Source organism: Sciurus carolinensis, chromosome 5 (genome assembly GCF_902686445.1).
Source record: "Sciurus carolinensis chromosome 5, mSciCar1.2, whole genome shotgun sequence".
NCBI lineage: Eukaryota > Metazoa > Chordata > Mammalia > Rodentia > Sciuridae > Sciurus > Sciurus carolinensis.
The window spans coordinates 175,307,771-175,330,921 of NC_062217.1; the positions used below are offsets into that span (position 1 = coordinate 175,307,771).

The following is a 23,151-nucleotide window of genomic DNA, read 5'->3' on the forward strand; positions in this document are numbered from 1 at the left end:
TGTCTCTAGAAGAGACTGGCCCTTGCACATCCAACGGGCACAGTCAGAGCTGATGCCATGGCAGTGTGCCTCCTGGAGGGTCCCGCAGATGACAGGCCCCTGGCAAGCTGGCTGCCCAAGCAGCCTGAGCCAGCCGCAGCTACAGCAAGAGTACAGCTACAACCCAGAGGTGGTGGGTGTTTCTGCAGATCAGAGGTTTCAGTAGGAAGCCATTTACTTGGAATGGCCCCTTATGTGACATCAGATCTCATATCCAAGTGCTGCTTGTTTTGATTACGGCTTTTAAGATGGATGACCTTAAGCAGTTCACTTGTTTGCCTGAGTAATGTATCAGCAAGTCGCCTGGGGGAGCTGGAGGTGTAGGTTGGGTAGTGCACCGCCTGCCTGCGCTTGCAGGGCAGCACCAGGGAGAAGGGAGAAGGCAACTTGGGCAACTTTAAAACGATCCTTCCCAAGAACTCTGGGTGAGCTAACGGATACAGTGTAACTATGGTGCTAGAAATTCACTTTCTTAACACTGAATCTGGGACACAAACCTGTCATTCCTGCACCCTCGGAAGCAAAGGTCACAAGTTTGAGATCAAAGCTGAGCAAGACCGGGCTCAAAAAACAAAAGGACTGGGATGTAGCTCAGAAGCACCCCTGGGTTCCATCTCTAGTACCAAGAAAACCATGTTCTTCTTAAGTCTTGAACTGGTAACCTGCAGGTTTCAGAACACCTGAAAACAGGATGGCAGGGTCTTGCTTCTGCCTGACGCTGGTGGGCAGGCTGTCACTTGCTTCTCCAGTGTGCTTCGGTTGTTAGACAGACTGATGTGCTCCTTCCATTCTCACACAGAAGCCGCTGCAGAGAGGCGTGGCACCAGGGCAGGGCTCTGACCGAGTGCGCACCCGCCACCTGCAGGACCAGAGGCCCCGGCAGTGCGAGACGCCAGCTCCGCCACTGCGAGTAGGAAGGAAGCACCCACTTTTTACTTGATGTTTACTCTGAAACATTTTAAACAGGTTCCAAAGACCACAGGGGTCGCATGCCTCCCTTCATCCAGCTTCCCTGGTGGCAGCATGTCGTGCCACCTCGCACAGTACCAGACGCAGATGAGCACCAGCAGCTCTGCCCAGCTCTGCCGCCCGTGCTGCGCACTCTTGGACTTCACCAGCTCTCCCATCCAGGGTCCTTGTCACCCTGCCTTCTAGCCTCCTCTGTTGTGTAGCATGTCCTTCAATCCAGGCTTGCCTGGTGTCTTCTCAACACTGTAGGGCAATGATGCATTTGGCAAAGTCACACATTTGGTGTGGCCAAATGAGGAGATGTTTCTTAGTTCTTTTGTATAAAGGAGAGACACGCATGTGCTTCTGTGGCAGTGCTCCTCAGGCTGGAGGTCAGTCAGGGAGTGGCCAGCAGACAAGCTGGCTGTTTCTCCAAGGTCTGTCCGCATGGAGACTGAATGAGCCCGGGAACTGGCCCCATTTTACTTCCTCTTTATCCTACTGACCACTGAGTCCAGAGCCCAGCAGGAGGGACTGTAGACCCATCTGCTGTGGTTTGGATGAGTTGTTACCCCAAAGCTCCAGTCAGTGCAGGAGATGAAGTGATAAGGTTGTGATCGGTGGGTCAGTCCATTTGGTGGACTGGGGATTTCAAAGGACTGCTGCACTAGGTGGTAGCTGCAGTCAGGGGCTGTGGAGGAAGCAGGTCACTAGAGCATGCCCTGAGGATCGCACTCCCTCTCCCCTCTGCTTCCTGCCTGCTGAGTGGAGCACCTTTCTTCCTCCTGTGCAGACACTTCCTTTTGGTATTTTGACATATAACAGTAGATCTATCCGTGGTGCCCCTGCGTTTGGAATTTAGGAGGTCTGCCTTCAGGGCGTATTCCTGGAAGTAGTGTGCAGGGAAAAGGAAAGCCCGTCCTGGGGGGGGCCCCTCTGGAGCTGCGGCCCACTGCACTCCTCCCTGGGGTGCCACACTGCCGTCTGTGAGCTCGGGCAAGTCTACATTAGGAAACTGCCTCTGTAGGCACTGGCCAAAGGCTATTTTTCTTAAACTCATGTGGATTATGTTGAACATTTTGTAAACTTGCTGTTCAACAAATGAGTAACGGTGCAGGCGGTTCCCTGTATTAATGGTAAGAATGGCCATTTGCCAGAGACCCTGAGGCCTGGGACCTCTCCTCCTGAAAGCCGAGCCTCAGTTGCCTTCCGCAGCAGAGGCTTAAGTGTTCTGGGGGAACCTGTACCTACACTCGACCCCTCGTCACCACCCCCAAACACACAGCGCCCCAAGCACGAGGGGGAGGTACAGGCTCTGCACAAACCCCAGGACACCTGCAGATGCTGGCATCCCTGGAGAGCAGATGTATATATACATAAAGCGCCCGCTGTAAAGCAGTCTGATGAAAAGGCGCCCTGGCAAACCAAGCCTTGGCCTCGCCTCTTTTGTCCACAGCATCTCCAGGCAGTTTCGCCGAGCTCTGCTGGGGCCACTGGTAGGCATGACTGGCCTTGTTAAGTGACCAGCTGTGCTAAGTTGAGGGACACCCAAAAGCCCAGTTCATCCAACACTCGGAACAATGCTTCTGGTGCCAGGCAGACAAGTTGCTCTGAAGGAAAGGGCAGCATCTCATCAAGGTGAGCCAACGGAACCTCACGGACTATCTTTCTTTGAGGTTAAATTACATGAGGACTTTGGTGCTATCCACTAGCCTCCTCCAAACGAGCAGCTAGTGTCTCCAAGGCAACAGCTCAAACAAAGATTTTTAAGTTAAAATGTGGATTTATTTTAACACACCTGAATGAAGTACGGAAAGGCGAAATACAAGACAGATACAGCATATCAAAGGGGCGGCCTTTTAGAAATCATGCTGTAGAAAAGATGAAGCAGGACATATGTGAAACTAGTTCCATCAAGGAGCTTTTGTGATACTTGGTTTTAACCATATATAAATACAATAATCTGAAGAATTTGGCAAAGATTTATTTTTGTCTATCTCCAGTTTAAGTAGACACACCTGCTTACAGTAAAGCTGTCTAAGAGCACACACCAGTTGAGCACAAACAGTAAGATTAAATCCAGCAATCCAGAGTGACAGAGGAAGACCAGGAGGTGCTTCAACCGAGAAGCAGCCACCCAGGTGTGGCCTGACGGTCAGAGGCTGCAGTCTACACACCACACAACGCTGCTCGGGGCACATGGTCCCACTGCTCCTTGATGCAGACAGCGCTGGTCTTCACAGGTGATCGCATGGTGTTCCTCTACATCCAACACGCCATCCACAATGGAGTCATTATAAGGCCACAATATTTCTTTTGGACAATTCCCTTAATGTCATGATTTTTTTCTACCAATCAATGTTATTCGGTTTTTTGAAATATAAAGTATTTTAACAATTAAGGTTACAGTTAATTTTTTAAATACTACATACATAACTATTAAATTATTTATACTATTTATATCTAATATTCAAAGGAAATTTACTACCAAATCTTACAGTAACTATTAATCAGTCTGACATGCTTATTAATTGATCCCATAGGTATAATTACAGGCCAGCATGATTTTAGTGTCTGCTGTTTCATTTTACTAAGTTACGAGCGCAGCATTCACGGAACAAATAAATGAAAGTGGTGCAGCCACCCCAGGATCACCGCAGCGCTTCAGTCCGCCGTCAGCTCATGTGGGAATCCCCAGCCGAAAACAGAGCCAGGCCCAAGTCTCCATCAAAAAGTGCTGGTGGAGGTTGTCAGGCGCCTCCCGATGTAGATCCTAACAGAAAAGTGACCACAGTGAGTGGGGCCTCGCAGTCCTCAGTGGCTCTGCACAGGGAGCTCCCTGTGGCTGCAGCTGATGAAGGGCTATTTTACACCTGTTAAAGATTTCTGTGATGATGCTCTGCAATCTTTTATCAAGTGTTTTATCTTATGTTAGTCTGATTTTAAAATGCCCAGCTGTGTTCCTGTAGTGCATTGTGCTTAATGAGAGCAACGCAGGTGACTGGCTGGGCCGTGGGTCGGTGGCAGAGTGCCTGACTGGCGAGCACAGGCTCTGGGCTCATTCCCAGCACCAAAAAGGATCATAGTAGGATACCAATCAAGTAGAAGTGCTGCTACCATGCAGAATAGCTTTTTCATTCCCTCACTGTTTCTGAATTGATCCAACACAGTGCTGTGAAGCACCCCAGGGTAGGTGTTACCACCATCAGTCCATCATCACCAACCTCAAACGCCAATAGCTGAACAAGGAAGCCCCGCCCACAGCAGCCTAAGCCTGGTCCCAGTGGATGCCTGAGAAACAGGGGAGATCACTTAAGAGTAGGGCGCAGGGCTGGCCAGGCCTGTGGGAGTGGCAGAAAGAGACAGCATTCCATGAGCTTTCTGGGACAACTACAGAGGGTGGCTTCCATCCTGATCATGACAGGAAGCCACTGAGGAGCTTGGGGTGGGTTTGGTGTCATTAAGCTCCAAAAGACTGAGCAGGATGAAGGAAAGGGACAGTAGCTAGGAATTGGATGCAGAAAACCTTCCTGAAAGGAAGAACTAATCTGGGCATTTAGAATGGGCATTACCAGGCCCTGCTTGCTAGTTCTGGGGAAAGCTCCAACAATCAGTACCTAACCAATTCACTGGGGAGACTGAGGCAACTGAGTCTGAGCCCACAGCCAAAATGATGATGGATTGGAGCTGACCTTGAGAGAAAGGACCAGGAGAGAATCACGCACAGGCAAGGGGACAGGGAGAGAGGTTCCAGGCCAGGAAACAGAGGGATGAGGTTCATTTTGGACAAGGGACTTTGAGGGGCCTCTGGCGCACCCAGAAAGCCATTTCCACAGGCAGATGAACTGTGGGGCCAAGGAAGGTTGGACATTGACCCACAAGTCCCACAGACGTGGAAGGATCTGCCACACAGAGACTGGGGAGAAAGGGTGACCATGCTACAGGGCCCTGCTGCCCTAGGCGCATGAGCCTCCAGGCAACCTAAGCCAGAAGCCAGTGCTGGCACCCAGCTCCAGTAACCAGCAGCCAGAGAACACTGCAGACCTCAGGAGATGCCAAGTGCCTGCAGAGGCGCCTAGGAAAGAGCAGCTCTGGCCCTCAGCACTGTCTGGCTAGAGGTCTTAGAATCCACGGCTGCCCCTGCCTGGACTCCCAACGCTTCCTGCAGTTACTCAGCACAAGAAGCCAGAAATCTACAGACCTTGTTTGTTCTGTTACTGCTGAGAGCCAAACAGGACAATCCCGTGCCACCCACAGCAGACAGGGACAGGTCAGTGCAGTGCCACACAGGAGTGCGACTAATCCAAACCACACAAAAGCAGTCCAGGTAAAGGAGGTGGACACAGCCCCGTGCAAGGAGAGGGACTGAACTGGAAGGCCTTTCGGCATTGCCAGTGTTTCTCGTTCCTGACCAGTGACAGCATGGTTAAGTCAGTGGAAACACACCCAGCTGTCACTTACGCTCAGTACTCAGAGAGACCTTGGCCCATCCCAAGGCCCACTGTCAGGGCTGCACAGTGACGTCACCTACCCCAATCCAATGGCCAGCAGATGAGAAAGCAGCAGAGATGGAAGAAAAACCTTGAGAAACTCTGCTGAGAAAATGCCCCCCTTCTTCATGACACTGGTGTTTCTCATGCTGAGAGTGGCTGAGCGCTTCGGGTGTTTGAAGAGGAACTCCCTGGAGCAGGAAGAAACGTGTCAGTCAGGATCTCCTTCACCACGGGAGCCCGAGAGGACGAAAGCTGACTTACTTGGGGGGGATATTTTCTGGCCGACTAGACCAATCCCATATCCAGTCTGAGTTTTTCTTTAAGATGCTTTCAACTTCTTTCCTTCTCTCAAGATAATCTTCCTCAGACTAAGATAAAGCAAATATTTAAAGCAGATTAGCCTACCACACTCACACCCGGAAGCATGAGATCAGTGAGCTGAGCACAGAGCTCAGAGACACACATCCACTCCTCGGGCCGTGGTCCAGGGGCCACTGTCAAGCCCCACCCAGTCTGTCGAAACCCTGGTGCAACTGTGAGGTTCCGGCAGCACCAAGAGCTGCAAACGCGCTAGGGACAACATGAGGTGAAGCCAGAGGTGGTGACCGCGACAGTGTGACACAGCCACCAAAAGGCACAGAGCAGAGTGGCCAAGGGACACAAACGCTGCTCAGCAGCAGGCGACACAGGAGAGCAGGAAGCACACAGAATCACACGGCTGCACTCAGGAACTATGCAACAGCACCACTTAAAAGAATTAAAATATGGAACCACAGGTGTTTCTTAACTTTCTTTTTTACATTTTCAAGATTCTGTGCCTGAGCATGTGACTCCTTTGGGGGAGGGGGAATTACGTAAATAGTGGAAACACCCTAGAATGCAGTTCCAAACCTATCAAAGGTCTGGATGCAAAGCTGGACAGGGACCCCAAACATCTGGAAACAGGTGATGCCTGGGACACAGCCAGGTGCTTGCTCACTACCAGGTTCCTGCTGAGCTCCAGTAGCCGTGGAGTCCTGACTGGGCCAGGGAGATGTCCCAGACACCCAAGAGGACAGGCACAGGAGAAAGCAGGCCTAGGTGCTGCCAACCTACAACCCTACTTCAAGCTAGGGCAGCTCTGGAGCCAGCTACAGGGAAAACTGTTGTGTTCTCACCATGTCAGATACCCAGGAGAACCCTCACTGTGTGTAAAGCGTGCACCAGGCACAGTACTGCTAACTGAACAGTGTGTCACTATCACTGCCTCAAAGTCCCCGCAGGAGAAGGGGAGGGGAGGGGAGGGGAGGGAAGCACAGGTCACGAGGGCAAAAACCCCAGCTCTATCTTTCCCCCACAGGCTTAACTTTAGAAGGCTTGGAGCCCTCAAGATGCTGAATGCCTGTCAAGACATACTGTATCTGTTAATGCTAGTAAAGTTACCAGGGCACTGAGCCACTAATACAAACTGCCTGAGCACCAGTTAGTACTAGGCACCAGAGAAGGCCACTGCAGTATCTGTGGGGACCCCAGAAGCCACAGCCACGTGGGGGGGCCATCCAACCCACAACCATGAAGAGGCGGGCACCAGCAACCAGCTCTCAGCCACCCTTCCCTCTCCAGCCTCCAGGTACAAGAGAACCCTGCCTCCCTCCCAGTGGCCTGGGAGGTGGGTGGGGCAAAGGACACGACTGCAGACCCCCACACACACCTCCCCGTTCAGCCCACCTTGAAGCCCATGTGCTCCCACGTGCTAGGGGTGTCCTCATGAAATGTGACACCCTAAAATCCAGTCTGTACGTGGTTACGTTGGGATGGCCTCCTGTGCCGGGCAGCCCTCTGTGTTTATAGTACACATCCTCACACTCACCTGAGAGCTGTTCTTCTCTCCAATGCTATGGGTATCTGTTTCAGAAGCTCTAGTATTTTCTTGTGGTGTCTGTGAGCGAGGTGGGCTTGGTAGTAATGTGAATGGAACAGGAAAAAGAGAACATCATGTTAACATTCTGTCTTTAGAAGCAAACACCCCAGCTGCATGCAGTGGCAGATGCTTGTAATCCTAGCTACTCAGGAGGCTGAGGCAAAGGATGCAAGTTCGAGGCCAGCCTGGGCAACTTAGTAAGGCCCTGTTGCAAAATAAAAAGGGCCAGGAAGCAGTTAAGCCATCGAGCAAGGCCCCGTTTCAATCCCCAGTATCAAAGGCAGCAAAAACCCCAAGACGAGGGCCATCTTCTCAGCTAAGGACAGGACAGAGGGCAGCTGCCAGCCGCAGACCAGAGCCAAAGGGCTTTTGAGGCTTTTCAGGTGGGCGCCCCAGGAGTGAGTCAGCCCAGTACTCCAGAAGGCAGCTCCTGTTCCCCAACAGAGAGCAGTCTGCCTTGCCTGACTCTGGCCACTGATTCCCAGCGGTGCCACCTTGGGCTCGCTGCCGAGCCAGGGGAGGGCAGGAGTGCACATCTCAGAGCTGAGGCTCCTGCTAAGCAACTTCATGAGTGCCTCCGCACAGTCGGCTGGCAGGAAGGGGCAGAAGGGGCCCTTCGCCCCGTGCTCAGGCTTTAACACAGCGCCTCCAGAGAAGCCCCAGGTCTCCCGCCGGACGGCAGGCTCCTCCTGTGCCAGGATGGCCACAGGATTGCCTCCACTGAGAAGCCACCCTTCCTCGAGGGTGGCAGGCATGTGCTCCTGGGCCTGCGCCTCCTGGTAGGATGGCAGCCCTGGGTGCCTACTCACTGGCCCTACCTGTCACAGTGAGAACTCTTGGAGCTGCTCCGTCCAGACTCATGCTGGGCATCCAGCAGTATTTTTTCCATGTCTCCATTGTAGATGGAAACCGAGGCGGGAACACCGCTCCCGTTCCCACTGCTGCTGAAGTGCAGTTCCACCCAGGAGCCTAGGGACCAAAAGAGGCATGTTGGAATTGTCCACCCACTCTGGAATCTGGTTCTAACCGAACTTGCCACCTTCCACTTCCAGAAGACGACCCTCCCTTCATGCCCACTTGTGACACGCATTACTGGTCCACCATCTTATTAGCTGAAAGTTTTGCCATGTCTTTAAACTGAGCAGGTTGAGCTAAACCTGTCACAGCCTCAAGTCCAACTTGACACCTTTCTTGAGTCAGCTTTTAGAAGGAAAGACCATCAAGAAAGCTTAAAGAATCAAACATTTTCTTTAAAAGATTTACTCCTGACCTCTTCCATACACCAGTATCACACACTAATGGAGGCCCTGTAAGATTCACAGTACTGCTTTTCATGTTGTATTGGAAATCAGACTTACATGTTCTGAACAAAAGTCAGTTTCTAGCTATATTTGACCGACCAGAACAAGCTACCCTCCAAGTATTGATTGACTCAGACAGTCTTGACACTAACACTACACCTGTTAAAAATAAGGGCCAGACGTGAGTATCCCACCAGCTAGCTTGGCCCAGAGGCTAATGCAGAAGATCACAAGTTCAAGGCAGTCTGTGCAATTCAGCAAGACCTTGTCTCAAAATAAAAAAATAAAAAGGACTGGGGATGTAGCTCAGTGATATAGTGTCCTGGATTCAATCCCCAGTAACAATTGAAAGAAAGAAAGAAAGAAAGAAAGAAAGAAAGAAAGAAAGAAAGAAAGAAGGAAAGAAGGAAAGAAGGAAAGAAGGAAAGAAGGAAAGAAGGAAAGAAGGAAAGAAGGAAAGAAGGAAAGAAGGAAAGAAGGAAAGAAGGAAAGAAGGAAAGAAGGAAAGAAGGAAGAAGGAAAGAAGGAAGAGCGGTAGAAGGAAGAAGGAAAGAAGGAAAGAAGGAAGAAGGAAAGAAGGAAAGAAGGAAAGAAGGAAAGAAGGAAAGAAGGAAAGAAGGAAAGAAGGAAAGAAGGAAAGAAGGAAAGAAGGAAAGAAGGAAAGAAGGAAAGAAGGAAGAAGGAAAGAAGGAAGAGCGGTAGAAGGAAGAAGGAAAGAAGGAAGAGCGGTAGAAGGAAGAAGGAAAGAAGGAAGAGCGGTAGAAGGAAAGAAGGAAAGAAGGAAAGAAGGAAAGAAGGAAAGAAGGAAAGAAGGAAAGAAGGAAAGAAGGAAAGAAGGAAAGAAGGAAAGAAGGAAAGAAGGAAAGAAAGAAGGAAAGAAAGAAAGAAAGAAAGAAAGAAAGAAAGAAAGAAAGAAAGAAAGAAAAGAAAAGAAAAGAAAAGAAAAGAAAGAAAAGAAAAGAAAAGAAAAGAAAAGAAAAGAAAAGAAAAGAAAAGAAAAGAAAAGAAAAGAAAAGAAAAGAAAAGAAAAGAAAAGAAAGGAAGTTAAGTTCAAGGCCAGCCTGGACAAAAGGAAGTTAAGTTCAAGGCCAGCCTGGACAACTGAGCAAAACCCCATCTCTCATAAATTAAAAAGGGCTGGGAAAGCACTCTGTGGAAGAGCACTTGCCTAGCACGCCTAAAGTCCTGAGTTTGGTCCCCAGCACCCCCCCCCCACACACACACACACAAACACACACTCGTTTTCACACACACATGCATGGCTCCATTCCACACACATGCTCGTCACCTTTCCTGGTGAGCATGTGCTCACTTGCCAGAGGGAATGTGGAGTTGAAAGTGTGCGTTTGTGGCTGCTGGAGAACACCAGCCTCCTGACCCAGGCGAGCCAATGAACAACGCCCCAGCGGCACACACACCTCCACGACCTCGCGCTGCCAAGGTGGACGGCCAGGCTTGCCAGGGGCCATTCTGGGGATGTACAGTTTATTTTGCATTTCTGACTTCTCTGTGGCGCTTCGTTAGAAATCAAGCCTATGTACATATGCATGGGTCTGTCTCTTAAGTCCGGGATAATTTCTCTATTTTGTGAATTTATCTATCACAAATCCTTTGTTTAAAAAATATAAATAAATGTTAGTGTACAGCAGGGGGAACGTGAGGCAGACAGACACTGGGAAGATTCATGGGGGAGAACAACTGCACCAGCCATCGTGGCCATGATTCTACCAAGTCAGTGAGGTCTGCCATCTGTCCTCACACCACCAGAGCAGTGCCCTCCCGGCACCAGACCAGTGCCTTTTGAGACAAGGCACAGGCTGGTTCTCCTGAGCTGGCCTGGCCTCAGTGAGACCCTGGTTGTGGAGTCACATCACTCAGAAGAAAGCACATCAGAGGCACAGGAATTAACAGTGGCTTGCCCTGGACAGCCTGGGCAAGCTCGCCAGTGACCACACAAACCCTCAAGCCTCCACCAGGCTCCATGAGGCTCCCTGCTGCCCTGCCCACAGCAGGCACTCTCAGACCAGGCTGGGAGCTCTCAGGGTGTCCAACTAGCTCCAGGCACACTGGTGATGGGCACCATCACTAGCTGTACAAAGGACTCTTCCCTAGCCGCCTCCCTCGCTGAACGTGAGGATGCCAGCTGGCTGGCAGCGCAGTGACAATGCCCTTTTCTAGGTTAGGTAAGCTTCAGTGCTGCCCAGGCCTTCTCTGGGCTTGAGGGGCGTGGTGCATGTAGCCTTTTCCCACACCAACAACCAGTTCTCCAGACTGACTGGGCACCCAGCCCCTCGATTCTGACACTATTAGTCAGTGACATCCACAAACTAAAAGATCAGACTGCCCCACTCAGACACACCACCAACAAGGTACCCAAGCTGCCCACACTTCTACCTGGCCAGCTGCAAATCTAGAAGTTCCCACTGCTCCTCCCAGCTCAGTAATGTGCTGTGACTCAGAACTTAGGAAAGACTACTTGTATTCTGGACACCACTTGGAAAAGGTCAGAAGGACGCAGCACACAGAAGCAGGGATGCAGAAAGAAGGCTCCACCTTCCCAACTCCTGGATGTCACCAGGCCCAAGCCATGCACCTCTGGCTCAGCAAGGTGTTTGTCTTTTTAATAACCCAACCTCCTGCCCCCTCCCCTCCTCCTCATGCCCCGTATAACTTACTAGGTCGTTTTGGTGACCAGTCCAGGGCCCCTACTAAGGCACCTCATCAGCATCTACGTAAGTGCATTCCAAGGGCTCCTTACAAAAAAGGACTCGGAGTAACGAGACGCTCCTATCAGGAAATCCCAGTTTAAGGAGTTCCATGCCAGAGCCAGGGACAAAGACCAAATACGTATTTGTTATACAAGGGGCAACATGAACCTCCACAGAAACGTGTCTTTCTGTCTTAGTCTGTGCCAGTAACTCAGAACCCCACAGACTAGGTATTTCATAGAGAAGAAAAGCTGTTTCTCAGTCTGGAGGCCCAGAAGGCCGAGAGCCACGGCACCAACATGCGTTGTCTGCTGCGGGCAGAAACCATGAAGGCACAGGGCCACTCCCTCCACCAAGCCTCCACCTGGCACCTGGCCCCAGTCAGAGGCTGCCCTCGTGGTCCTGCCTTGTATCCCCTAGCAACACCTGGTACTGGAGGGACAAGGGCCAGCCCCAGCAGTGCTCAGAGTCCCCAGTATCCTGAGAGAGATACTGGCTCATCAGCAGCAGATCTTTGGGTCTGAAAGCTCTTCACAAGGAACGACTAAGGACAGGAGTCTCACTGTCACCCTGCAGCAACTGCCAGGAAAGGCCTCCTGGAAGACCCGTCCACCTGTCATGCCTTGCAGCTGGCCACTAGGATCTGTTTGAGAAAAGCAGAGATTCAGGTTTCTTAACAGGCTCAGAGAACCACCTCTCAGTCCCAGGGGAACACTCATAATGACCAACACAGGGGGCCTCGGAAGGCAGGCCCTGGCTCCAGCTCCACCTCGAGTCCCTCCCCGACCCTTACTTCCAGCCCACCATCAATGACAGCAAGTTGACCACAGCACCCCTGTGGCTCTAGGTGAGCTCCTCAGAAAACCCAGGTTATAAATATTTAAATGTCACAAAAGGAAACCCAACAGGACCACCTTAGAGATCAAACTCCACCCAACCATTCTGAGTTCTCAACCATTTCTAGTCTCCATGTAACCATGCCCATCATCTGACCTCTGCTCTCAGCACCCCAGACTCACTGCCCTGCCTCCTGGGGCAACCCTGCAGCTTTCTGTTCCCCAGCAAATGAGCGACCACAGCCAGCAGAGCCCCAAGGACAGCACATACACAGGCACCACATCCCTAGGCTGGGTGGCAGGCCCCAGCCCTGGCCTTGAAGAAGGATCACAGTGAGGCCCAGCGCATTCCGTTCTCAGGGCTGATCTGGAATGCTGAGGCAAAGATGCAGAAAAAGCTCTCCTGTGGCACCCACCCATCATGCCAGCAACACCAGGCTGAGGCAGGAGGATCACTAATCAACCTGGGCCACTAAGTGAGAGTCTATCTCTATTAAAGAAACGAAGGGGCTCAGTGGTGAAGTGGTCCCAGGTTCAATTCCCAGTACCACAGAAGTAAATAAAATGAAATGGCAAGTTCTAAGGGACCCAGCCAGGGTCCAACCAACCACCCACGCAGCTCCCAGGCAGGCACATGTAAGCACACAGGAGTAGCAGACTGTACCACGCCCCAGGAGAAGCCCAGGCAGTGGGCTAAGCCTGGAGGGAATCTGGGCCCCCAACCCAAGGACTGCTCCCCAGAAGTGCACCTCAAGAAACTGCTGTCTCCATTTAAAAGCTTCTAGGTTGATTGGGAGAGGAACACAATTTTGAGCGTAAAGTCGGCTGGGCGGGTGGTCCAGGTGACTGGATTCTAGGTGAGCTTATCACCACTTTGTTTCCTGGCCATACCTGACACATTCTCAGTCACCTGGGCTTAAGGTATCCCTGTGGTCCTGGGCACAGCCCCTGCGTTCTCCTGAACTGTCCCTGTCAACCTTATTTTCCTCAGAGTAGTCAGGGAGCACTTAACTGTGCACTCATGGTCCTGGGGACCATGCACACACTGCCCCCCCTGCAACTGTGACACCTCTTACAAATCCTGACTCTCCTGCAGTTTAGCAGCAATATATCAAAGCAGAAAAGAAAACCAGAGTGTTCCTCCCACTAACCAGCTCCAACCAGAATGGTAGGGAGGAAGGGGAAGAACCAATCAGTGCTGCCTTTGCCATAGGCTCCCAGCCTCCACCTGCTCAGCTCGGAGGTAAACAAGCCGAGGTCCAATCAGAGCAGAGGCGGGAGGGCGAGCCCAGTGGGCCAGCTGCCAATCCCAGGCTGGATTCACATTTCCTGGGGCAGCTGCAAGGCCCCACAAGAACACTGACACCTCCCACACTGGCCGGATGGCGAGCAAGTGCCCTACTGCACGTACACCCCGAGTGGGGCCCAAAGAATCCTCAACGTGAGTTTCCACACTCTGTGTAACCATCTTTTTATAGAATAAGCAAAGCAGAAAAACAAAAATCTCTTAACTCCTGAGCTGACAATCTTGCATTGCCAGTGACTCAGCAGTTGAGTGCCTGCAGCAAGAAAGGAAGAGACAGTGGGGTCCCTCAGGAGTATTCAGAGCCCTTCCAAGAGAAGGCAGCTGAACTAATAAGTGAAACACAATGTCAGAAATAAAGAGCCTGATAATCAGCAAAAGGGGTGATTTTACTGCAAAGAATTCATGAAACACTCCTTGGATCAAATTTCACAAGGAAAAAACCTCTCCATCTATTTCAAAGGAGTTGTCAATGTTTCAAAATGTGGCTGTAGTTCTAAATACATATTCTGCTGGGATTACAGGTGTATGGATGGCATGCACCTGTAATCCCAGCTACTTGAGAGGCTGAGGCAGGACGATTGGGAGTTCGAAGCCAGGCTCAGCCATCTGAGACCCACTCTCAAAATGAAAACTTTTTAAATAGAGCTGTGGGTGTAGTTAAGTGACAGAGGGCTTGCCTACCAAGGGTTCAATCCCCAGCACCTCCCAACCCAAAACAAAAGACATATTCTATCATATACTAGGCTAAGTAAAACCTGCCTACTAAAATCTTAGAATAAATTAGCAGCTCACTAAACCTATCTGAATAGAAACTTTTAAAATATCTAAGATTAAAACTTCAACCTCAAAGGTTTGAACAGTCCTCTCCAAACATATTCACATGTTTATTTTGCTTAGTGAATTTCTGCTTCAGAGAATACAAAGGTCAATTCCCCCTCCAACTCTTGGACCCTTGGGACTGGTGTAGATGTGGAGCACAGGCCTGGGCTCTGCCGGCAAACCCACAGGTGACTCTCCAGGTGCCCAGTGGATGTGATGGAGAACCTGTAAAAGGCTGATTGATCTGCAGCCAGCACCAGCAACGCTGGGTGGAAAGCCGGTGTCTGCTCCGCGTCAGGGGCCAGTGGGCTTTTGTTTGTACTTTCTCAGCCTAGAATCGACCTGATGGGGGAGGAGGCAGGTATGGAGATGGACACTCTACCACAGAGCTGCACCCCAGCCCTTCTTTAGATGAATTATTTTGAGATAGGGTCTCACCGAATTGCCCAGGCTGCCAGGCAGCTGATCTCCTGCCTCAGATCAGTTTAAACCGTCTTGGCATGAACCTCTAGCAGAACTGAAACGAAAAGCAGTGTAGACCCTGACTTTTAAAAGCGACTCCTAGCTTTCCACTCGCGCCCTGCAGCAGGTAACGCCGTCCCTCTTCCGACTTCAGGGAGTCCCTAGAGTCCCTACGGAAATAGGTGCCGGAGACTTAAACCAAAGCCCAGCTCGGGAGGCTGAGGCGGGAAGGTGGCGAGTCGGAGGCCAGCCTCAGCAATTTAGAGGTCCTACCTCAAAACACAAAAAGGATGGGCACACAGCTCGGAGGTAGAGCGCTCTGGCTTCAACCCCACTGCGGAAAAGAGAGGGGCCGGCGCGCGCGGTTCGACTCGCACCGCCGCGGCCGCGTGGGTCGCCCAGCTGGCCTCCCAGGCCCGGGCGCAGGCCCGGCGACACCGCCCTCAGCGGCGTCAGGCCGCGTGGCTGGAGAACCAGGCTCCTCGGCCAGTTCCCACCCGCGGGGACCCGCCGAGGCCCGGCTCGGGGTCCGCCGGCCCCCGCGGCCTCCCCGCATCGCGGCCTCCCGCGCCTCACCCTGAAGGTTCTCCTCCTGCAGCCCGGAGGCTCCGCTCTGCGACATGGCGCCGGAGGGCGGCTGGACGGCGGGGTTGCGCTCGGCTGCGGCTGCGCCTCGGCGGCGACCGCGGTAGAGGACGCGCGCCGCTGGCCGGCCGCTCAGCACTGAGCCGGCGCCGCGCGGGACCAGGGAACACGCGGGGCGGGGCGGGGCAGCCTCGAGGCGCACCAGGAGGCGTCGGTCATTGGCCGCGGGGCGGAGCCTGCGTTGAGCGCGACGCCGGGCGCGTGCGGCACGTGCAGCGCGTGCGCGGGGTGGGGCCTGAGGCGCGTGCGTGCAGGAGGGTGTACGTGCGAGGGGCCGGCCCGACTTCTACAGGGTGGGCCCCGCCGCGCGCCGGTACAGGAGGGCGTACATACGAGGGGCGGGGCCCGCGACCCACGGGCTGGGCGTGCGTGGGGTGGGGCCTGCTGCACGTGCGTGCAGGAGTGCATACATGCAGGGGGCGGACCCGACTCTACGGAATGGGCGTGCGTGGGGTGAGGTCAGCGGTGCGTGCGTGCAGGAGGTCATATGTGCGAGGGGCGGAGCCCGACGTACGGAATGGGCGTGCGTGGGGTGGGGCCTGCGGCGCGTGCGGGCCGCTAGGCATACGTGCGAGGGGGCGGTCCGAGAGACCTGAGGGGCGGGGCGGGGCGGGGCGGGAGGGCGGAGCCTGCTGCCGGCGGGGAGGCGCCGGCGGGGGGGGGCGCTGCGGGTGACTGGGCTCGTTCTTCCCGCGGGCGAGCACCCTGCAGCAGCGCGGGCCGCGGTGTGGCCGGCCGAGGAAGGCTCCCCTGCGGGGCCGCGGGGCCCGCGCCCAGGGACGCGGTCCATCTGGGCCTACTCACCGGCCCTTATCACCCCGCTGCCTCTCGCGCAGGTTTCTCCCCCAGGAAAAAACGTAGACGCTGTATTGCACCAGCCGCGGAGAACAGTGCCGCCCGAGAATCGGACCCTCGTGGACGGCGGGGCGCCCGGGGTGGGCCCAGGGTTCCCGTGCCCCCGGCCTAGGTTCGGCGACCAGCAGGACTGAGCAGAGCAAAGTACGCGTGCCCTGGTGACAGCCCGAGGAGGGCCTGGGCAGCCAGAGGAGGGCCTGGGCTTCTCCAGCCGAAGCGGAAACGTGATCCCAGCGAATGGTTCTTTGCCTTTGGAATGAAAAAGGCAGTTCCCCCAGGACTCCAGCCTCAAAACCCTCAGAGAGTTTGTGGAGTGGATGTGTCCTCCTGAAGGGAGGAGCCCTAGACCGCCTTGCACACCCCCATGAAAGCCCTGGCTGAGTCCTCCCAGTGATTGTTGCTAATGTGGCTGAGAAGCCAAAAGCAGTTGTTAATATTCCTAAGAAAAAGTATGATCTTGCTCTAAAACGCTGGGATTTCAGTTAAGATACTGGGTGTCAGTAAACCTGTGCATTCAGGACTTAATTTATTCAGGAGAGGAAAGTTCCAGATTCTGACATTTAGAAATATGTTGCTTGAAAAAGCATAATAATTCTTAAGATGATAGAATACTGTCACTAGAAAACTAAATAAAGGCTCTTTCAATTTGAGAAAGAAAAACAGGAAAGGAAAAAACAGTAAGGACATGACAGATTGAAATATCAGACTTCGTTCCATATGTTTATGGAATCTTACTTGTCTTTTTTGCAGTACTCGGATTGAGCCCAGGGCCTTGCTTATGCTAGGCAAGCACACTACCTCTGAGCTGCATCCCAGCCCTTGTTGATATGAACTATAATAGCAACTCACCGAAAATGCACACTTAAGTCAGGTACTCTTGGATCTTTAAAAAATTTGGCTGTGTTAGATGACTTTAAAAATTCTTAGAAATGATACTGGTTACATTCTGAATATGATATAACTCTAAACATTACCTACGAAAGGAACCCCCCCAAAAAAGTCACCCAATTGTGGTTATGAAACCCTTCTAAATTACTGTAAATTAAAAATCAAAAGAAACTATAGTTCATTTAGAAATGAAAGGCACTGAATAGCACTTCCCAGATGAGAGGTTGTATGTAGTACTCCAGTTAATAAATGAACAAAAAAGAATGTCACTAATTTGTACATATATGACTGCATGACCAATGTGATCCTGCAACATGTACAATCAGAAAAGTGAGAAATCATACTCAATTTATATATGATTTATCAAAATGCATAAATGCATTTTATAGTCATGTATATCTAATTAGAACAAATTAAAAATTAATTTTAAAGAAAGAATGTTACTAGTTTGCACTTCTACTGAGTTAATCTTTTAACAGTCACCAGTATTGCGAAGAGAGAATTCCCTCCCTTCTGCTGGAAGGACCTGACAGCCTGTGAAAAAGTTCTGACTTTGCACACCCTCCCGCAGAGAACCTGGACCTAAGCAAACCTTTGGAGCTGTCTACCAACTTCAGCAAGTGGAGAGACGGAAGAGTGTATGAACCGACAGTGAAAGGTTGGGGTGAGCAAAATACAGAGTTTTTTCCATAACACAATGTAAGAGAAAAAAAAGGAGATGGATTTGTTTCCTGATTTAAGAAAATAAGAGAGTAGATGAGCACAGTGGTACATACCTGTAATCCCAGCAACTCAGGAGGCTGAGCGGGAGGATTACATGTTTGAAGCCAACCTCAGCAACTTAGTGAAACTCTCAAAATTTTAGAAAGGCCTGATGATTTAGCTCACTGATGGAACACCCCTGGGTTCAATCCAGTACCGCAAAAAAAAAAAAAAAAAAAAAAAAAAAAAAATTCCAAGCAAAGTTTCCATAAAGTAGATTTTGAAGATTTTAGAGATTATTAGTTACTTTAGATGTGATAATGTTATTTTTAATAGTTTTTTTCTGTATACTTGATGAAATATTTATGGATAAAATAATATGTCTTGAATTGTCTTCAGAATAACAGGACAGGTAGTGGTTGAAGGTATAGATGGGATGGAATTTGCCGTGACTTGATAATTATTGAAACTGGTTGATGAGTACACAAGGGTTGGCTTTATTATTCTGCCTGCTTTTTGCACAGTTTAAATCTTTTCACAGACTATCCCTCCCAAAAAAAGACCATATTTAATCAATATGTACCGAAACCCAAGTGGGAAAGGTGGCATTCTGAACCTATCTTTATAGTCCTACCTTCCTCTCAAGACCTTGTTGAAGTGACAGTAACGAAATAGGAAAGAGAATGAACCTACAGCCAGGAATTGGGGTTGGCTCTCCAGTGCCAGGAGTCTAAAGCCTGCTGGAAGCTGAAGTTAACAGCACCTTATGGCCAAAGTCAGAGGTTTTGTGAGACACTGGAGTTCATTTTTTAAATGCTTTAAGCATATGCTAATACTTCGCACTACAACCCTAGTCCAACCCACAAATGTGTGGGTGCACAAGTATGTGCAGCACTAGAGATTGAACCCAGAGACACTCTACCCCTGAGCTACACCCCCAGCTCTTTTTACTTTTTATTTTGAGACAGTTCTTGCTAAGTTTCCGAGACTGGCCTCAAACTTGAGATCCTTCAGCCTCAGCCTCCCAAGTAGCTGGGATTACAGTTGTGTGCCACTGTGCCCAGTCAACAAAGGTTTAAATGCAAGTGTTCCCTTCCCACTTAGAACCTCCTACAACTCCCTGCAACATCAGCACTGGGAAGCACCACACATAGGAGAGACCTGAGGGGCAGTCTTCACATGACTTCACTGCACATGTGCCTTTGAACCCAGGGGACATATATGGCAGGGGCGGGGTCAGCCTTGCCAGAGAAACCTAGAGGAGCCCTAAGTTACAGTTGGGGATCAAGAAAAACAAAAGTGGGACCAGGGAAAGCAAGCTCCCATGGAAGTCCACTCCAGTTGACTTGCTCCAAGTTCACTGAGACTAGACCCAAGTCCATCATCTGTTCACACCTGGAAAGCCAGCGCTCAGGAGATGAGAGTCAGTGGGGAAGAAATAAGATTTATTGAAGGGCTGGGGCCCTGAGAAGGTGAGGGGAGCTCTCAGCCCCCAGGAAAGGCCATCTTGGGTAACTCCAGTGTTTGATAAGGCTTTGATCGGGAGGGAAGGAGGGCAGTGGGCCCTAGGCAAGAAGGCTGCCTGCTGGGTGCGCATCTCCTCGTCCAGGGTACAATGGGCATGGTCACCTTTCTTTAACCTCAAGCTGGAACATGGCAATGGACCTTGGTCTCCTGGGGCTCGTTCCTGTGATTCTATAGAAAAGTGTCTTCTCTGCTAGTTAAATCTCAAGCAGTTGGTAGGACTTTGTGCTGAAAGAGGGGAGGCAAGCACCGATGGGGTCTGGAGGCCTGCAGAAGGGTGTGCAGCAGTTCACTTGTTATTCACACAGAGGTAGCTCTTCCTGAGATCCCAGGATGCCGGGCAGAGGGAGCTCATGAAGCAGTGGCAACTGGTAGACCTTCCCTGTTTGATCGCACAGAAGTGGTCGTCAGATTGAAGTGATGATGCAGCTGCTGGTGGAAGTTTGAAAGTTACCCTTCCACGTTTAAGTAGGCATCCAAGTTTTTCATCATAAATGTAAACAGTTACCAGCATGGAGGCCCATGCCTGTCACCCCAGCTACTTGGGAGGCTGTGGTTAGCTTGGACATGTTAGCAAGATGCTGTCTCAAATAAAACATAAAAAGTGCTAGGGATGTAGCTCAATGGTAGAGCAACCCTACCGCCAGCACCACAAAAAGCAAAATTACTTTTGAGAGGCTGGGGGTGTAGCATCCACAAGGCACTGGGCTCAGTCCCCAGCACTACCTCCCAGAATTTCTTTTCTTTTTTTTTTTTTTTAGTTTTGGTAAGATGGGATGGGAACCACATGTATTGGAACACACAGTGAAGAGGAAGGCGTGTTCCATGCACATGTACATCTTGCAATACTGACTTCCATTACAACTGGGTGCACCCAAACCCACATCTATACCACAGTATTTGAAATAGAAAGTACTCATGTTTTTAATATGTGGTCACAAAAATTCTGTCTCCATGTACGTATCTGTTCTAGGCTCCACATTCCCCCTTTTTAAAAGTACATACTCATGCATGACTTCTCTCTAAAGCAAATATTTGGGCAACATTTCACACACAGGAATTAGTGATGAATGTTTCATGGAATATATGATCTCATGATCTATAATTATTTGGTCTACAAAATTATGAACCATGCTTACTTTTTTTGCAAATAGTAACCCTGAAGAAAGGCTAAAATTGGGCAGGGAGGAGGTTATTTGTCTTGATACAACTCAGCATCCAGCCAAGGGAGAAAGGAAAGGTCTGTGCTAAGCACACAGAGAAATAATCAGTATCCTTAACAACACAGTTGTTCTGATGAATACACTTTTCTCAAGGGGATCTGTCCATTCATACTGCAAACACCATCCACAGCATGGGATAAGGGGGCAAATATTCTCACAGATTTCCAACAGGTTCATACAACAGGTTTGCAAACTTGATATCTGTCCATATGGATTTAATATGCAAACCCTTGCTTTATCTTCACTTCTAACCTTCGTGTAAGAAGAGTTGCACAGATGCAAAAGCAGACAGAAAAGATCAAATTCCAACATGCACCTAGCCAAATAGATAAGTGGAATCTACTGCTCCAGTCAGTTATCACCCTCCAAGCATACACCTGGCAGTTGAGCTCCAGATGGCTGTCCCACACCTCTCTACCAGTCCTCTCCACCTCCTCAAAATGCACAGGTCATCTGGTCCACCATCTCTTCATTTTCTGCATCTTGGCTGACTTCAGGTAGCCGCCGTCGGTTTCTTCCTGAAGGCCGGTGCCACTGATTCCTCATATGCTGAAAAGAATCTCTTCTGGTTCACCAGCGTGCACTCTTTACACACTTTTCTTGAATCTCATTTTGCTGAGAAGAAGATTGGAGTAACGGCTTTTCGCCATCCATACCAGATTCTTCATGTTTTACTTTGCTAAGGTGATGGTGTGAAATCCAGCCATGAAGACAGTTTGAAGTTCATATACTTGCCCATTAAGTGGTACCTTAGAAGTTTTAGAAACTGGTACTTTTTCTTGTTTTACACTTTTCATTTCATGAGCAGCGTGGGAATCTTCTTTCAATCTCTGTATTGCCATAAATTCATACTTCTTCTGTACATTATCCAAATGAGCTTAACTCTTTTAGCCTGAAGTTCCATCTTCCTGTTTTCTTCACTTACTTCATTTAACTGTTTTTTTAAGTTATCATTCAATTCTTTCAATGCATCAAAAGAGGATCTTAGTCTCTTGCTTTCTTTATTCCTTTTCTTAAGAATTTCATTTAAGTGTTCAACTTCTGCATCAAGTTGCTCCTTTAGAATCTGAAATCTTGTAAGAATCTCTTGTTCAACAACTCTAATTTTACTCAAGGCATTTTCATGTCTGAAAAGCAGTGGTTCTCTTTCAACTAAAAAACTTTCTTGCTTTTGAAGTTCTTCAGCAAAATCCTGTTGTGCTGCAGTTTCGCACTATATCCTCCACTCCTTTACTTTGTTGTCCTATCACTAAGGGCTGAAAGACTCCAGTTCTGGGCTTACACACTTACCATCTTCTCTGTCTTGATTTACTTGATGTGGAAGTAAGGTCTGCTTGTTTGACACTTTGAACTTTGGAGAGTTGGCACTTTTCAAAGAAGAGTCACTGACATCGCGACATTCAGTCCGAGGTCTTGATGAGGCCCTATGTATTGGCAGATCAACTACTACTCGATCACACTGAACCAAAATAGAAGATGTGCAGCTGCATGTTGAGGTAAGACCCATAGAAAAGTATTGCATTTTTTATATCTCCAAGATCCAGTGTCCTCTCCTCTTCTCTGTTCCAGTAGGTGTCCACTCTGAGAGCAAGTTTGGGCCCAGGAATTGACTGCTGAGGACTCTAGGCTGTGGGAAATGTGGTAAGAGTGCTGGGTCCAGGAGCACCGTGGCTTGAACTGGCAAATCTCTTCCTTCAGGGGCTCCCCATCCCAGTGCAGACCCCACTGATTGGGTCACTTCTTCCACGATCAGAGGCAGACGACAAACCACTACAGTTTGGATATTTGCCACATGCCCAAGAGTACAGACTGAAGATCTTGGGACCAAGGGTGAGCAAACCAGACTGGTTCACAGGCATGGAGACTGAGAGACTGGTGAATGTCTCCAACTGTCGTTGCAATCCCATTCCTGATGCAAAATCAGAGACCTCGGGCATGAATGTAGCCCTGCTGCAGGTAACTTTGCCTTAGCCTAGGCTGGTGGGCAAGGGGAGGCTGAGCTCAGTCCACACAATGCCCTAACTGGTTTGGCATGCCTGAGCTGGAGCTGAAAAAGAACACATCATACTGCCACCAGCACCCACAACATCCCCACACCTGGCAAAGGACAAAAATTTGAGGTCTTGGAAAGAAGTGTCTCCATCTTTAATATCTTGGCAAGGAGGAATACGACATTCTTTGGATTTCCTTTCATTTTAATTTTGTTCTTTGTTGTTTACTTTCCCATTTTTTAACACTTTTATCCAATTTTATTAAATGTTTTAATTATTTAGATGAATTTTTGCTCTTGTCTCTACTTTCTCATTTTTATTCCTTTTTCTTTCTTTGCATTTTTCTTCTTTCTTCTGTTTCCTCCCTATAAAACTTTATCCAGTATTTTTTTTTGCACAGTAGTGAGGATCAAACCCAGGGTTGCTCTTCCACTGAGCTACTAGCCTTTTTTATTTTTTACTTTTAAGACAGATTATCAGGGCTGGGACTGTAGCTAAGTGGCAGAGCACT

At 50.0% G+C, this 23,151-nt stretch overlaps 1 protein-coding gene, 1 long non-coding RNA gene and 1 pseudogene across 2 annotated transcripts; 1 reads left to right on the top strand and 2 right to left on the bottom strand.

Moving 5' to 3' along the window:
• Positions 1-2,951: 2,951 nt before the first annotated feature.
• Bnip3 (BCL2 interacting protein 3) lies at positions 2,952-15,617 on the bottom strand. The gene is made up of 6 exons (XM_047553826.1): positions 15,389-15,617; positions 8,199-8,349; positions 7,330-7,414; positions 5,742-5,848; positions 5,519-5,668; positions 2,952-3,760 (listed from the first exon to the last, which is right to left on the bottom strand). The coding sequence occupies exons 1-6, from the start codon at positions 15,432-15,434 to the stop codon at positions 3,715-3,717; spliced, it is 585 nt and encodes a 194-aa protein (XP_047409782.1). The 5' UTR covers positions 15,435-15,617; the 3' UTR covers positions 2,952-3,714.
• A 5,591-nt stretch (positions 15,618-21,208) lies between these two features.
• LOC124985815 (coiled-coil domain-containing protein 138-like) lies at positions 21,209-21,942 on the bottom strand (annotated as a pseudogene).
• A 35-nt stretch (positions 21,943-21,977) lies between these two features.
• On the top strand, positions 21,978-22,924 carry LOC124985248 (uncharacterized). Its single transcript, XR_007108829.1, has 2 exons — positions 21,978-22,145; positions 22,348-22,924. It is a non-coding gene; the product is annotated as an uncharacterized LOC124985248 (long non-coding RNA).
• Positions 22,925-23,151: the final 227 nt, after the last annotated feature.

Bases quoted from the DNA above. Each gene is read 5' to 3' on its own strand.
- Bnip3 (XM_047553826.1), bottom strand. From the start codon at position 15,434: ATGTCGCAGAGCGGAGCCTCCGGGCTGCAGGAGGAGAACCTTCAGG. The intron at 5,669-5,741 runs GTAAGTCAGCTT...TTCCTGCTCCAG, and splicing joins CCAGAAAATATCCCCCCCAA to GGAGTTCCTCTTCAAACACC. The intron at 3,761-5,518 runs GTAGGTGACGTC...CTTTTCTGTTAG, and splicing joins CTGCTGGCCATTGGATTGGG to GATCTACATCGGGAGGCGCC.